General features: G+C 36.9%; 1 protein-coding gene and 1 long non-coding RNA gene across 2 annotated transcripts; one reads left to right on the forward strand and one right to left on the reverse strand.

Moving 5' to 3' along the window:
• Positions 1 to 3,151: 3,151 nt before the first annotated feature.
• SLC25A27 (solute carrier family 25 member 27) lies at positions 3,152 to 4,644 on the reverse strand. Its single transcript, XM_069105083.1, has one exon. The coding sequence runs from the start codon at positions 4,642 to 4,644 to the stop codon at positions 3,676 to 3,678; it is 969 nt and encodes a 322-aa protein (XP_068961184.1). The 3' UTR covers positions 3,152 to 3,675.
• A 323-nt stretch (positions 4,645 to 4,967) lies between these two features.
• Positions 4,968 to 14,801, forward strand: LOC138175208 (uncharacterized). Its single transcript, XR_011171928.1, has 2 exons — positions 4,968 to 6,565; positions 13,552 to 14,801. It is a non-coding gene; the product is annotated as an uncharacterized lncRNA (long non-coding RNA).
• Positions 14,802 to 16,636: the final 1,835 nt, after the last annotated feature.

Genomic DNA, 16,636 nt, shown 5'->3' on the forward strand with positions numbered 1-16,636 from the left:
CTCTCTCTCTCTCTCTCTCTCTCTCTCTCTCTCTCTCTCTCTCTCTCCCTTCCCCCCTCTCCATCTATCTCTCAGTATATGTATGCACATATGTGTGTATGTGTCTTTGAGAGGAGAGAAGACAAAGAGAATTTAAATTTTTTAAGTGTTTTTCTTTAACTTTTACTGAATTCTGAGTCACAAGACCATCAAGATGGAGGATGAATCATTTTCTATAATCCTCAGGATCCCTATACTTCTTGAAAATACAAATTATTCTCAACAGATAAAGCATTTTAAACTGTCTCTGAGGGCACCAATAACTCAAGCAAGGTTAAAACTTGATAAACTAATAGCAGGGAAGGGTTATCCCAAACCTTAATGTGGTCACTCAGCATCCCTTCTATTACTGTTCAGCCAGGGTTGTATAAGGAGATCCAAGGGCCTTAGACAGAACTCAGTTCTACACCTACCTCCTCCTAGGGCTGTAAGAAAACAAAAACTGCAGAAGCTTTCTTTGAATAGGACAGCAGTATGGCAGTGCTCTTCTGCTGTAGCAGAACTCAGTCAGAGGACTGAGGAGCATAATGAATTCACAGGAGTGTTCTATCAAACTTTTAAAGGACACTAAAAGTTCCAGTACTACAAAAATTCTTTTTTGGCATAATAATTAATTTTTTTTAAACAAGTAGAAAAATGAAGTATGCTCCTCACAGCATGGGTATGTTAACTGCTAAACTTCACATGGTATTAAACACACTGGAATAAGAATGTAATTAGCATCATAAAAGCCATTATATTTAGAGAGAGAAATGAAACGAACAGAAGAGAAAAACATCTCGCATTCTAATTGTATACATAAGGTATATTAACCGATTTAAATATTTGACCTGCATTTAAAGAAATATTATATCTTTTCATTTTCCTCATATCATGAAATGAATGAGAACAAATTAAACTTAAATTCCAGGAGAAGGAAAAAAGAGCAACCTCCCCAAATTCTAATTATTATTTCACTATGAAGTGTCTTTTAGTTGTAACAAATGAATGTTCCTAAGGAAACATATAAGACTAAAAATTCAGTTTTCTAGTGTTTACCTAAGACCTTACAGATTTAGGTCAAATGATGTCAAAAACTGCCTGATTTTATGAAAAATTTTAATTATGCCACATTTTTCAAAAGTTGTTTTTTTTTAATCTCAGATCCATAAAGCAATTGGATTAGTTGTTCTAGAAGAGCTCCTGGATGTATGGAAACATATTAAAGCTTGGTAATTTGTCTCTCAGCTATAAATGGACACATCCTGAAAGTGTCTGAAAAGTTTAAATTTTTTCTGTAGTTTAAACATTCTCATTTACATCTTACTTTGGATTTGCTCAGTTATCCCCATTAATCCACAGGTTCTATTCAGTTTGACTGCTCTACATTTCAGTCTAGCCTGACAAAATTATCACAAATTCCTGAATCATGGAACAACAAATAATTGAGCTTTCGCTAACTAGCCAATAATATCTGCTGAACATTTCCAACTATTTGGAAGGTATAATGAGGATGATAGAAATATAAAAAAAGGAAAACAAAACAAAATAGAGGACCAGTTCCCACCCTTGAGAGGCTTATAATTAAATGGAAAGACAGAATATCAAATACCTGAAGAAGATAAAAACATTATTTTATCAACGGGAAGATTTGAGAAATCCCATTTGATTATTGGGAGCTACAGCAGTGAATCTATGTTAAAAGAGAACTGTATTTAAGAAAATATTTATTACAATTTACTAAGTTGGAGAAGAAATTTAAATGGATTAAAAATAAAAAGATGAAGGATGATAGATATGCTGAATACTTGCTATTATGTAACATGGTAGTAAAAATGTGAGATTGTGAGGAATAAAAGGAGCCTGAACTTGTTTATGTCTAAATGAACATGGGCAAGACAATAAAAAGTGTGCTCACTTTGATTTACTGTGAATCATCTATATGTTATGTTACCCATATATTATGTTATCATTGTTACTTCTTGATGACCAAAGAATAAAGCTGACTAAATTTTTTTGGCCCTCATTTGGTCCTCATTCACTATACCTGGGATTAAATTAACAAAACTTTTGCAGTGTAGACTTAAGAAGTCACAAGTCATAAAGAGTTCAAATACCATAACTATTCAGATTCAGACACTTAGGAATTTATACACACATTTCGTTAAATGTTTTAACCTAATTCATTTGAACCAATTGTGATAAAAGCCATGTAAATTTAGGTCATCTAGAGGTCTAAAGAAAGAAAAGTGCTCATTGTGTAATTGTCTGTATACTACTAGAAAACCCCATGAGGTAGAAATTTGGAGACCAGAGACTATAGGTAGGACTTCTGTAAAAAGGCACTGATTACACATAAATGCTATCTTTACATTATTGGTAAATATTTTAGTGTTTAACTGATCCTATGATCCTCAATGTGGTCTGTCTCATACAAGTTTATCATCATATGGCTGGTTAGCTCAGGTGTTTACAGAACCATTAAGAACGAGGCCAGAGCTGTGACTGTGATCCCATTTTAAGTTTTCTTTTGTTCCATGGTTATGATATTGTTTCTTTAAGGAACAATGGGTGACAGAGCATTATATAGGTCAGCAAAAATCTACTGAAAAAGGGAGTATGCATGCCATTATGGGTTATTAGCCATGAAGAAAGGCCAGTTTACTATTTAATAAGAGTAAAAAACCTGCTCAAATTATGAGACCCTAGCTAGAATGACAGTTAAACTTTTTTAAAGTAATGTATAGGAAGAAGGAAGCATACCAACTCTGACTTATTTTCCAATAACAATCTCAGTTTGTAAATACCTTTAAAGGGCCGATCAGAACAGGAGGAAAAAATAACATATACAGTTAAGCTTTAGTAAACATGTAAAAATTCAGTAATTAACCATAAAGAATAAAAGGTCTTAAAGCTATAGAATAGTTAAAATTTTAAATAGGACATATGCGAGGGTGTCCCTTCATCTGTTTTCCCCAACACTGCTATTCTGTGTTTGCTCCTTCTCCAGGTACTACAATTCATAAACTTTTGTCTTGGAATCTTGGCTATTCAAGAAATATCTGTTTGCTGTTGAAGTAATAGTACACTCAGTTTTCATTCTTATCTTTCTTCTGGAAGAAAGATTAATCAACTCCATCCTACACTTAAGAAATTCAACATCTCTATTCATTACCTTTTTCATTCATCTCATTTTTTTTGTGCGTTTTCAAATTTTAATTGCTAGGTAGACTGCCTTCTCTGGCTATGTATATTTAAAGAGAGATGTGCTTTCTTCTATGTTTTAGCATGTATTTCAAGTCTAAGCAGCTGCTTCCTCACTGGGACTCCTTGAAATTGCATTGTAGCATCCAACTGAATGTGCCAGGGACTAGATCTCAGGTTGTAGAGTGATCAGGATCCAGGATCAGATTCTTCTTTAGAAAATGCTGGGTTGGAGCTCATTACATAACATTCTTACATACATAGAGCCTTTCCTGGAGCAAGGGAAGGGGCCAAGGACACTTGGATCTTGAGAGGGAAAGTTTAGGGCTGCCACTCATCAAAGTACATTCTTGATGAAATAATATCTTCCTGAAGAGGCAGTAATGGTCCGAGGTACACTCTGTAAATACTCACATATCAATGATGTTGAATGTATATGTTTTTTTTCAAGTCTTAAAATGGATCAACGCCACTCATAAGTCTGATTTTTTCATACGTAAGCCAGAATACCATTGACCAAGGCATCATTCGCAGCCAACCTGGTAAAAAGCCTTTATATAGACTCAGAAATCCTTCACCTTTTACACTCTGAATCAAGCAATCAGTTGAGGATTTATACAGCAGTCCCTTTCCTTTCTCATCTGTTGGTTGATTCATCACTCGGCTTTTGATGACATCAGCTGGTGTTCCCAGAAGACAAGATACCAGTCCAGAACTTATACTTGCCAAGCTATGAGTCATTATATTGTCTTCAAGTGATGTATTCTGTAATAACAAGCGCTTCACTGAATCATAAGTGACTAAATCACCCATGTTCACCAAGGCAGCTCTCTGGACGTTTGGCACCCAGCCTGTCCAAAGGCCACGCACTCCTCCCTCTTTCAAGATTTTTAAAAAGGCATGATGCGCACCATGAAATCGTAAAGGCTTTCCTTGGAGTTTCCTTATTCCTTCCATCTGCATTTGAACCTTCACTAGATCCGCAGGTGTAGAAAAAAACTGAGCAAATGCACCAGACAGTGTTCCTCCTATGACTGATTGCCAAAGAGGAAATATGTTATTTTCGGATTTCCCAAAAACAGAGTCACGAAGATATTCATAGATGACCATTCGGAACCCAGAATATACTATCTGTCTATAAACTGCAGATGTTCCTCCTTGCCAAAGCTTTAGAAAGCCCTCCTCCTGTATGATGCCAATGGTGGTCTTTGTCATGCCCCGATAGGGGGTTCTGTCTTTGAAAAAACGGTTGCGGTTAAGTGCAGCTTCTCCTTGCATTTGGAGTCGAGTTTTTGTGAGTTCAAGAGGAAAGGTTATTATCTCGGCCACAATAGACGCGAATGAGGCCAGTATGAATGTGCTTGTTTTCGGCCATCTCTGAATGAGTGCCAAACTTCTCTCTTCCTCCACCTGGCCCGACATTAAGCAATAGAACAAATTTAAACCCCTCTACTCTTCCTGCACTGATGATTTGCCTCCCAACCGATGGGCAACCCTATCTCAAACAGATACCTGGTCAGAGCCATCTCCCTCGGAGCTCCGGCCAACGATCCCCCAAGAGGTCGGCCCAACGATCCCCGAGAGGAGCCTGCCTGCCACCTGCCTGCCCCCTCTCTCAGCCCTCTGAGCCTGGTTTGGACTAGAGAGTCAGTCTGTAAAAATTGGGAAGGAAATCACCCTACTAGGTTCTCTTATGATAAAAATATAATCCTAATACCTAAACCATAGAACAAAGTAAAGAACTACACACCAATATCATTAATAAATATTAATTTAAAAATCTAAATACAATTTTGAAAAATTCATCAAAGTCATTCACCATGACCAAGTTGTGTTTATAACAGAGATATAAGAATAGATCAATATTAGGAAACCAATCAATATAATCATATTGAAAACAAAATAATAAAAAAACCCACAATTATTTCAATAGATAAAAGAACATTTTTGACAAAGCACAATACTAATTCATGCTAAAACCCTACAAAATATAGGCAAAAAACAACTTTTTTAATATTGCAAAAATATCTAAAACCAAAAGCAAGCGTCATGTACAATAGAGAGATACTAGAACCTTACTACACACACCTATATTTTGACCTGGTTCTAGAAATGCTGGTAATAACAATAACACAAGAGAAAGAACATATAGGCATAAAGATAGGGGAAAAAAGAGAAAACAACTACCCCTATTTACCGATGATATAATAATTTACTTAAAAAATCATAGGGAATCAGCAATGATGTTAATTGAAATAATAGTTTTTATAAGGCTGTGGGCCACAAAAAAATATTTCTCAAAAAGAGCATTTCTATATAATAACAAAGCCAAGGCAACAATGTAAAGTGAAATCTCATTCCAAATAACTATAAAATGCATAAATTATCAGGAAATCAGTTTACCAAAGCTATAAAATACTTTTGAATCTTTAAGATTCAAAAGTGGGTTTTTTTGGTAATTAAAAAAATTTTAAACTTAAATACAAAATGAGGGGGAATAATTGCCATATACATATACAGAGACCATAAGAGAGAATTCAGTATAAAACAATAAATTTCTATTTCAAGAAAAGCTATATAAGAAATACTACACATTGTTTTCAAAGCAGTTCAGATTTTCTTTGCTTCCTTACTGTTGTTTTTTTCTCTGCTGTGCACTTTTTACTTTACATCTCCCTCTCCTAAGAAGGCTACAATTAAGCATGGATATAAATAAATATACATAAATACTATAAAGATACACACATATGCACACATACACTCATACATACATATATACATGTATACACATAATACATATACAAATTATGCTTATTCCCTCCTATTAACTGTTTCTCTGAAGGTGGATAGCATCTTCATAAGTCCAAGCCTTTCTATGTTTTTCTAGCTCAACCAGCTCATCATTTCCTACAGCAATATTCAAGCCTATCTGAGAGATTGTCTATGAAAGCTTTTTTCTCAGATTTCTGCATTTCTTCTGTTCTTGGCTACATAGGTCTTATTAATAAAAGAAAATTTTAATTGACAATAATCAAAATTGTCCTTTTTACACTTTAACAATGCTCTCACCTTATAATATAGTTTAAGGTTTGATACAGCTGAATCTACTTCCTTTAGAAGATCTTCCCTGCCCCTTAATACACCTGGAAGGAGTTTGAAGCTTCCCTGCTGTGAACGTAAACTCTGCTTCCAGTAGGCTGAATGTAGTCACATGGAGCCCGTGGTGGGAGGAGTTTGCTGAGGAGAAGCAGAGCCCACAGACCAGATGCCTGGGTGAGAGCGAGTCTGACAGTTGGAGACAGTTGGGGATAGAGGACACTTAGGCAAGGAAATAAGGAGTTTTGTGAGTAAATATTGATCTTGTATTGGTTTGTGGGAAGGAGAAAGGATGACATAGCTCTCAGCATTATTATGGCTTCCAAATATCTTTGGTACTTCGGCTTACCAGTTTGGGCATTCTATTTTCTGGTGTCTAAATAAATCTTTCAACTTTATTCTTTATCTGGAGATTATTATTTTGTGATCAAACATCATGCGGTAATTATAGTCACAGTCTCTATCATGAGTGTGGGCATATATTGCATTGGTGATACACCTTCTAAATTCTGCTCCTGCCCTTTATCTTTGTGTGTAGCTCTCATTTTTATAAAGTTTCATTGAAAGCAACATATAGTTGAATTCAAATTTTTAATCTGCTATCCATTACTGTTTTATGGGTAAATTTGTCCTATTCACATTCTAAGTTACTTGTGTATGTTCCTCCTTCCTATTTTTTCTCACTATCCTCACCCTATTTACCCTATCCCTCCTGACTCCTGGCTTTCCTTCTCCTCACTACACCTTGCCCTCCTATTCCTTAATCTACCTACTCCTCTAAGAGTCCGTCCCCTTACTGTCTCCTTGCCCTTTTATTTCTTTCTGAACTTAGAACTTTATACCCTTCTTAATAAGTATATTGTTCCCTCTTTAACCCATTCCCATTGACAGTAAGGTTCCAGCACTACCTAGTCTCCCCCTTACCCAATTCTTCTGCATCAATTATTCCCTTTATGCCTCATTTGTATGAGATAATTGCTCCTTTTTACCTCTCCCCACAGTTTTATTTTTTAGAATCAATCCATCATAATCAACTCATGCCTTTCTTTCAAACTACCCAAATAATGATGACAATCATAAGAGTACTACTAATATTTCCACATGTATGAAGTAAACAGTCTGACCTTATTAAGTCCTTTATAATTGGTCTTTAACGTTTACCTTATATTTCTCTTGGACATTATATGTCGAGTTTCCCCTTAAGTTCTTAGGTTTTTTTTTTATCACAAAGTCTTTGAGTTCATTAAATGTCTTTTTTTTTCATTCAGGATTATACTTAACTTTGCTGGGTACGTTGCCCTTGGTTATAACTCTTCTGGATGAATGAAATGTTTAAGTCAATTTGGAAAAATTAGCTGATCAGCAAACATATATTGACCACCTATTATGTTCCAGGCACTGTGCCTGTATATATGGGTATACAAAATATATATTTGTATATATGGGTATACAAAATAAGAAGCTCACATTACCTCATCTGTAAAATGAACTGGAGAAGACAATGGCAAACCACTCCAGTATGTCTGCTAAGAAAACCCCAAATGGGGTCACAGAGAGTTGGTCTGAACTGAACAATAACAACAAAACATTCTCTAGTCAATCTATAAAGTAATTTAATGAAATCAGTCTTTTGTTTGTTTTGCTTTGTTTCGGTGGGGACCAGACCTGTTATTTCATTCAGGAACTCCCATAGAGGAAATTCCTTTCACATATGTGTATCAGCACCTGATCTTCAATTTATAGTCTTAAAGAAGTACTGTTAGGGTCACTAAGAGGTCAAGTTACTTGCTGAGAATTGTGAAGCTAATATATGTAAGAGTTAAACTTGAACTCAGGTCTGACTCTCCTTTCCACTGTGCCATAGTTGCCTCTCATGGAACCAACAATGGCTTTTAATTAGTCATGATATTTCCTAACATTTGGAGAAGGTGGTTCTGGAATAATAATCCATCATCAATTCAGCAGAGAAGGATGGCCCATAAGAGTTTTTTAGGGGAGTTTATTTGGAAGTGAATCCTTTATGGACTGGATTTATTGGTCAACTTGCTTGTGTTCCTCGTAAATTTTGTCTGAGGTCTCAAGGATTTTACTTTATAGCCTTTTTGCCATACAGATGTTTAAGGGTACACTTCCCTGTCTCCAATCAATCTGGTTTTCCATCTTTCTTCAGTTTAGAGCTGTTTGTGGAATCCTAGAGCCCTTCCTAAATTTCACTCCAGCTTTCCATTTTTTTTTGCCTTTTTTTGGAGGGCAATTGGGGTTAAGTGACTTGCCCAAGGTCACATGGCTAGTTTTTGTGTTAATTATCTGAGGCCGGATTTGAACTCACGTCCTTCTGACTCCAGGGCCAGTACTCTATTCACTGTACCATCTAGCTGCCCCCCCCCCATATTTCCATTTTTGACTGCTTTTCCAAGGTGCTCACCAAAGTGTATGGATATGCTTGTACCATGGCATGACTTCTACGTGAGCCCTAAGTCCCTAAATTGTGGCCTGGCTTTCCCAGAACCTGATACTAAGGAGAGAGTGAATGATTTAAACAATAACAATTTGACTCCCAGTTCGTAAATCCAGGGAAATGTAAATTCTAACTCCCTAGGCCAAAATGATAAATAAAACTATTGTGAATTGTCACAGAAATTATTTACAACAATTTGTTTTTTTGAAGAAAACCTCCAATTGTAAATGACTGTGAGACAAACTTTTGTTAATGATCCTTAAACAAAATTCTATCCAAAGTTTGGAAAATTATATTCATGTATGTATCTTAGTACATCCAAAAAATAAAAAAAATAGATATTCTTCTTGGTGAATGAAATGTTTAAGTCAATTTGGAAAAATTAACTGATCAACAGAGAATATATTCAGCACCTATTATGTGCCAGGCACTGTACTAAATACTGGGTATACAAAGAAAGGTGAAAGATAGTTCTCCCTCTCAAGAAGTTTACAATCTAATAGGAAAGACAACCTGCAAATTAAATTACTATGTACAAAATTAAAAGAGTCACATTCATGTTACTCATTCATATTATCTGACTATTAAGTCAGGGAGGTTTACACCAATGGCACATAAATAACTCTGATACTTTTCACAACTCCTAGTTTAGCATTTGGCCCTTTTATTTTTAATCAGATTAGCTAATGTTTTCTCAATTTTATTAGTCTTTTTAAAGAATTAGCTTTTAGTTTTATAATTTCTGTGAAATTTTTGGTTTCTAATTTATCGATTTTTCCTCTGATGCTTAATATCTCATCACATGTTTATTTTAAATTCATGTATTTGTTGGATTTTTTAATTTAAAAAAATGCATAACCCTAACTCCTCTCTTTTTCTATTTTGTTAATGTATGTTTGTAAAGATATTTTTTCCTCCAAAGACTATGTTAGTTAAATCCCCAAAATGTTGGTATGTTTGTTTTTGTAATTTTCTTCCACATAATTATTAATTATTTCAATGATTCCTTGTTCCATTATTTAAGATTTCATTATTAAGTCTCCATTTGGGTCTGGGTCTTTGATTTGCACTTCCTAAACCAATGACTTTTTTTTCTTGCTTTAGAGTTTCTAAAAGATATATTTACTATTTCTGCCTTTTTCAATTTATTAGCAATATCTCTGTGCCCTAATACACGGATCATTTTTATAAAAGTTTGAAGTGGGGGATGATGTATATTCCTTTGCAGTCTCATTTAGAAGATATGTCTGTCAACTATAGTTTTTCAAGAAATTTGTTCAAGTCCTTATTTTCCCTTTTTTAATCTTTCTCTTAGATTTATCCAAAACTAAGAGAGGGATTTTGAAGTTTCCTGTCACTATTGTGTTACTATCTATGTGTCTTCCTCTGGCTCAATTAATGTTTCCTTTATTCATTTGGATGTTAAGGCATCTGGAACATGTAAGCATTTGTTGTTGTTGTTATTTTGTTTTAATTGATATTAGTTTTTTGTCTATGGTTACTTTCAACAGTTCCCTTGTTCATCCCTTTTTATGTTTTTCATGTTTGTTTTTGCTTTATCAGATAGCATAATTATAACTCCTATGTTTTTGGATTCATTTGATGCACAGTAATTTTTTTCTATCCCCTCAGTTTTAATTTGTATGTATCTTTGTTTTCTTAAATGTGTTTCTTGTAAGCAACAGGTGTAATGCTTTCTTTTCTTATTTGATCTATAATTTTTTTTACTTTAAAGTCTCACTAACATTTAAAGTCATGAGAATTGTATTTATTTTCTTTCATTTGTTTCTATTTTTAAAATTATGAATCCTCCCTCTTTATTTTTATTGTAAACACAATACTATACCTCTTCAGTTAATTTAGCTTAATCTTTTTTTTAAAGATAACCCTATTTCCACTGACTCTTTTCCTCTACTCCTATCTCACCTGTTACCCCTTTTCCTTTGTAGTTTACTAGTTCCTTTTGCTTTCCTGTTTTCATCTGGTTATCTAATTCTTCCCCTCTTTTTTTCCTCTTCTCAGTTAAATAGATTACTTTATCCTTTCCTCTCCTTCCCATCAACTAGTACAGGGGTGAGGAGCCTGCGGCCTCATGGCCACATGTGGCCCTCTAGGTCCTCACATGCAGCACTTTGATTGCAACCAAACTTCACAGAACAAATCTCCTCAATAAAAGGATTTGTTCTACAAAACTTGGACTCAATCAAAAGGCCACACCCAAGGACCTAGAAGGCCACATGTGGCCTCAAGTTCACCATCCCTAAACTACTATGTTCTTTAAGGTTTTTTTTTAATGTTGTGCTCCTGTCCAGAACAGATTCCTCTTATTCTCTTCATTATCCATCATTTCTTTCCATCTACTCAAGCCCCTCATTGTCTCTGATTCATGAACTTCATAATTATCATTTCTTCTCTGTTCTCTGTATTCCTTATGGAATTAAAACTTCTGAGGTGTCCTTTCTGGGGTCTCTCTTCTTGACAACTCAAACCACTACTTGCCAAGAGGATTCCTCTTTTCTATCTTGGCTCTTGCTCTAAGGACAAAGTCAATTCTTGGAAGTGACAGATAAGACACTGCCCCAAGTAGGAGCCCCCACATCACTGATTATTCAGCACACCATTGATCTTAACCCAACCATCATCCCCCCTTTTTTTTTTCTCCATTTGCCTCAAAATCTCCTTCTTAGGTCATTGCCTTCTGACTCTTCCAGGTACCAGTTGCCCCCAGGATATCCAACTTCTTCCCCATCAAGGTAGGACAGTTGGTCTTTTCAAATACCAAATCCTCCAAAAAATATGCAGCACAAAGTTCTTATCTTCTTTCAAGGAATATCTCTCTTCACGGAAAGGAACTTTTCAGTGGAAACCCTTCTTACTAATAAAACAACATCTCCCTCCTTTGCTTGCTCTTTTCAAAACCTCTCCCCACCTCTTCACCCCCTCCCCTATAGACTCTTCTCCTCCAAAAACCATTAGTATCACCTTCCACTCACTTTTAATCTTCAATTTGACCCATGTATATCACACACACCATTGTTCTTCTCTCATTTCATTTACCCTCTCATTTTGTGAGGATCAAATGAGATGATGTTTGTAAAGCACTTTGCAAACCTTAAATTGTTATAAAAATATTAGCTATTATTATTACTCTAAATATCATCTTTCAGTGGGAGCCCTCATCCTCCCAGAAGGAGGTTGTGGTGCCTCCTGAAACTCTATAAATGATGAAGCTCTGAGAACCCCTTTGAATCTTCCCACTTGATATGGCATTCATCTGAGGCTATAAACCTTTCATTATCTCTATGCCCAATTCTCTGTTACCCTTAACCTAGCCTAGCCCTTCATTGTCTATCTCCAGATAGCCTTCTACTACTTTTGCTACCCCAGCTTACTGGTCATTCCCATCAATATCTTCCTTAGACTCCCCCTCCTTCCATCACCCCAGACTACTTGGTCAATCCTAGATCCCTCCCACAATTTTTCTGTATATAAGATTCATCTTGTTTCCATGAAGGTGCTCAGATTCAATCTGTCCCACTTACATTAGTGTTACAAATGTCCAGACTCCTTAAGAGTGTAGCCAATATGGTAGATTTTAAATAAACTTTGTTTTTCTTTGGCTTAAGTTGAATTCATTTGGGAATGACCTGCTATTTCAGGGTCCAAGCACCCTCTACTTTACCCTCACTATAGGTTTTTCTTGATGTCTCTGACTTCTGAGAAATCCTGCCATATTCTCCACACATTTCTTTCTGTCCTACTTTATTTGATCTCAGCAGATTCACCAACTGGTATTTTCTTTTTTTAAATAAAATAAACATTTAATATTTAAATCAGTTGTGATATAAGGATTAAAAGTTAAATTGTGATCAGCACACATATTGTGTACACACATACACATATACTTTTATATATGCATACTCTAATAGAAATTCTAACATTGTCTAGATCTCATGCCCCTTAGTGTCCCTCTATCTCATGTCCCCAGAAAAACAATATTAAAAATACAGAAAGTATAACATACATAGTAGCATACCAAAAAATCCTGATGACATTCAAGGATATTTTATGATGTCTAAGAGCACTTACAGAATTGGATGCTAATTAGTTTAAGCATGGCTATATATTCTCTTCATTTTGCATTAAGCATTGGCTCAGTCCTTGGATAAGCAAGAATTGGAAGAAGTGAATAAGAAATCTCTATGCCTTATTAAATATAGATGTCACCAAGAAACAAACCTAAAAATACAATACAAACCATGTTGGCCTTTGAAAATACAGAGAACTGTGAACTCATCAGTAATGAAATTCATCTTTCCCTCCACAGTTCCTTCTTATTGGACTAAAGATCTGGCTCTAGGTGCTCGCTGCAGGAAAAAAAAAATAATAAACTTTTTGGATAATCTCAGGGGTAATCTTGAGTGATTAGTAATCTTTTTTTCTTTTTTTTAAATGCTTTATTAACTTCTGATTTACATCATTCTTTTCCACCAGATTTTGAGTTACAAATTCTCTCCCTGTTTTTCTCCTACCCACTGCCCCAAAATAGCACTCCCACAGGATATCCCCTCCTCCAATCTGCTCTCTCCCATATTTTCTCCCATACCCCTTTCGACTTTTCCAGAGGATCTCTATGCCCCAGTGCCTGTATATCTTATTTCCCAATTACATGTAAGACGGTATTAATAATAGTATAAAATTTATACACACACACACACACACACACACATATATATATATATTAGAATAAGTAATTTTAAAACTTTCAATTCCAGATTCATTCCCTTCGTTCCTTGTCACCCACCCTTACTGGTGTGATAGTAATGGCAATTAAAGATTCCCCTGTATTGGCTTGGATTTCAAATTGATTGTGTTAAAACCCAGAGCTTGTTAATCCCGCCTGTGGGATGGACTTGTTGATGTGAAAAGAAAGTCCTGAACTGGGAGGAGCTGGTGACGTAGATTTGGAGAGACAAGAGAGAGGCAGAAGATCTTTTTGGAAGCAGCACCTTGTGCAGAGAGAGAGAGAGACTAAGAGAATTGCTGGTGGCCGCTTTGAATTGCCCTGGACTTTTGAGACCTGCCCCCTGAGCTGCCAAGGACTGAGGAGACATGGCTGTTTTGCTGGTACTTTGTCTGTCTGTTTTGATGTTATTTTGCCAGATTTGTCCACTGGTGAAAGACAGTCCTTTTGTTGAAGAAGTCCTGGAACCTGGCTGTTCACTAAGAAGCCCTGAGACTGTCCTGCAGACAGAGAGTGAATACTGTCCATTGGTGAAGGACAGTGCTGTTGTTGCAGGGGTCTGGAGACTGTCCTGCAGACAGAATGAATACTGTCCACTGGTGAAGGACAGTGTTGTTGTTGCAGGGGTCTAGAGACTGTCCTGCAGACAGAGTGAATACTGTCCACTGGTGAAGGACAGTGCTGTTGTTGCAGGGATCTGGGAGCCTTTCTGTTGGTTCAGAAGCCCTGAAGAAGGATTTTCTTGTTGTATGTTTACAGAAATCCTGGGAGAGGGCTTTGCTAATGTGTTCAGGGGTTCTAGGACTGTTCTACAGACAGAGGATGAATTCATGAAGGGACTGGCAATGTATCTTGTGGCCTTGCTAAGCCTTGTCTCCCCAGGAACTAAGATTGCTGAGAACTTGCCTCGTGTCAAGATGAAGAAAAGACCTCCATTTGGGTATTAAGTGCTGTGTTTAAACTTGATGTAACTCTGGGGTAGATTCAATTGTGATCCAGGGGTGGGGAACTTTTGACCTTATGTTTGGAAACTAATCTCCATTTGAGAAGAGGGGCTTTGTGGTGGACTTAATTAAGGTATAGCCTAGGGGTGGAGAAGTATTTAGAACAGAGACTTTGTAATTGATTGAATGATTGAAAGGTCCTGGGGTGGGGTAGTCCTTGGAGATTATTTAATCACATTTAGTAAATGCTGTATTTGGAATGATGTCATGTTTTGATCTTCTCTGTTCTTGGTTGGTCACTGAATAAAATGGAGAGCACCTATGCTGGTATTCTAAACCTTGGGAAGTTGCCTTTCTTTTGGCATTACATTACAACTGGGAAGATAAGCAGTTCAGTATAGGTTGTACATGTGTGGGTAATGCAAAACAATAACATAGTAGATATATTGTAAAAGACTGACTATACTTCCCTCCCTCCTATCCTACCTCCCACTTGTTCTATTCTCTACGTTGATCCCGTCCCTTTTCAAAAGTGGGTGCTTCCAACTTCCCTCCCCCCGAGCCTGCCCTCCCTTGTCTCATCCCTCATCTCATTCCCTTCCCTCCCCCCACATTCTCCCGGAGGGTGAGATACCCCATTTAGTGTGTATTTTACTCCCTCCTGTATAAGCAATGCCATATTCACAATGCCTATAGAGATTACAAATATGCTGATATAATTATCCATCACAAAATACATCATATTTGCCATATGGGGAAATAAACTAGAAAATTTATTAAGATACCAAAAGACTGAGTCCCAAAACCAGAAAGTGAAAGCCATCAGAGTAGTTATGATATTGGCACAGGTAGATAAAGTAGAAAGCACCCACATTTTCAAGCCTTTAAAACAGAACAGGCTACCTCAGGCAAAGGTCCTCCTCTCCCCACTCACAGCAACCACCCAGCGCCCTGGAAGCGGGCTCCCAGCAGCTCTGGCCCCTGGCAGTCCTCAGCAGGAGTCCTTAGCAGAAAGTCCTGCTCCCAGCAGCTCCGGCCCCTGGCAGTGCTCAGCCGGAGTCCTAACTCAAAAAAAAAAAAAAAAAGGCAACCGCCGCCAACTGCCAACCGCAGGACCGTTAGCTCGGCTTTTCACTTTCTCTTGCTCTGCTATGTCAGCACGTCTATGGGGCATGGGAGATCTTTAAATCCCATAACCCTTACATTCTGCCCCAAGATCTTTCATGTCCCTTACTTGGCAAAAATACAGTAGGAATAACTGGTGTCAACAAAATTTCACAACAGTATAACAAGAAGAGCACACAATAAACACAAAAAACCATATTTTAGGGTGGGGCTTGAGCACAAGCTCCCCATCATTCCCCCCACCCCGAACAAATGGGGCCCCAAAATCTTGTGGTAAGGGGTGAAGATCTCTTCTTCTATGGCTACTTGCTGCTGAAATCGGATGTAGAGCTGTCCCTGTCCTTAGGGGTCCCATTTGAGAGGTCAGTTCTTAATATGCTTGATGCCAGGTCCAAAGGTGACACATCACAGTTGCAGACAGGGGGTGACATCCAGCTTAAGCTATCAGGCATCTACAGATGGATGGTACCAAGCCTGTGGAAACAAATCTAACAAACAAGGTGAACAAACAAAAAATCAAGAAGAAGCAAAGAGACAATAACCAGACTATTGTAGCCTCACTCACGGTAGAATAAATGAGTTAAGGGTACAATTTTGTAATCATCTTCTCCAGAATAAACAATAGTTACAGTGTTATCCTTCCCATATGCTATAATCTCTGCAGCCTTTGGAATATCATCTGGCTTCCGTTTTACCCATACTTTAGCTCCTGATTTTATTCTATCAGTAGAACCAAATCCTTCAGTTCCTGTGACAGTTATTTTGGAAGGAGGGTCAGTTTTTACAAGTGGCATTGTTTTACAAGGAACGATAATCACTTGAACTATCCTATCATTCTTGTGAATTTGTATGGGCCTTTCACCTAAATTCTGGAATGTTACAACAATTTCTCCTTGATAATTAGAATCTATTACTCCAGCCAATACATGTATTCCTTGAGCTGCTAATCCTGATTTGGGTAAAATCTGTCCAAAGTGATTTTTAGGGATTCTTATGCATATCCCAGTGGAAATTTTTCTTACTTCTTTCCTGTCCAACCAAAAGTCC

Source organism: Petaurus breviceps, unplaced genomic scaffold (genome assembly GCF_028583685.1).
Source record: "Petaurus breviceps papuanus isolate PSGF00001 unplaced genomic scaffold, PetGlider_PUasm1.0 76, whole genome shotgun sequence".
NCBI classification, from domain to species: domain Eukaryota; kingdom Metazoa; phylum Chordata; class Mammalia; order Diprotodontia; family Petauridae; genus Petaurus; species Petaurus breviceps.

Coding starts and splice junctions, on each gene's coding strand:
- SLC25A27 (XM_069105083.1), bottom strand. CDS start 4,644: ATGTCGGGCCAGGTGGAGGAAGAGAGAAGTTTGGCACTCATTCAGAGA.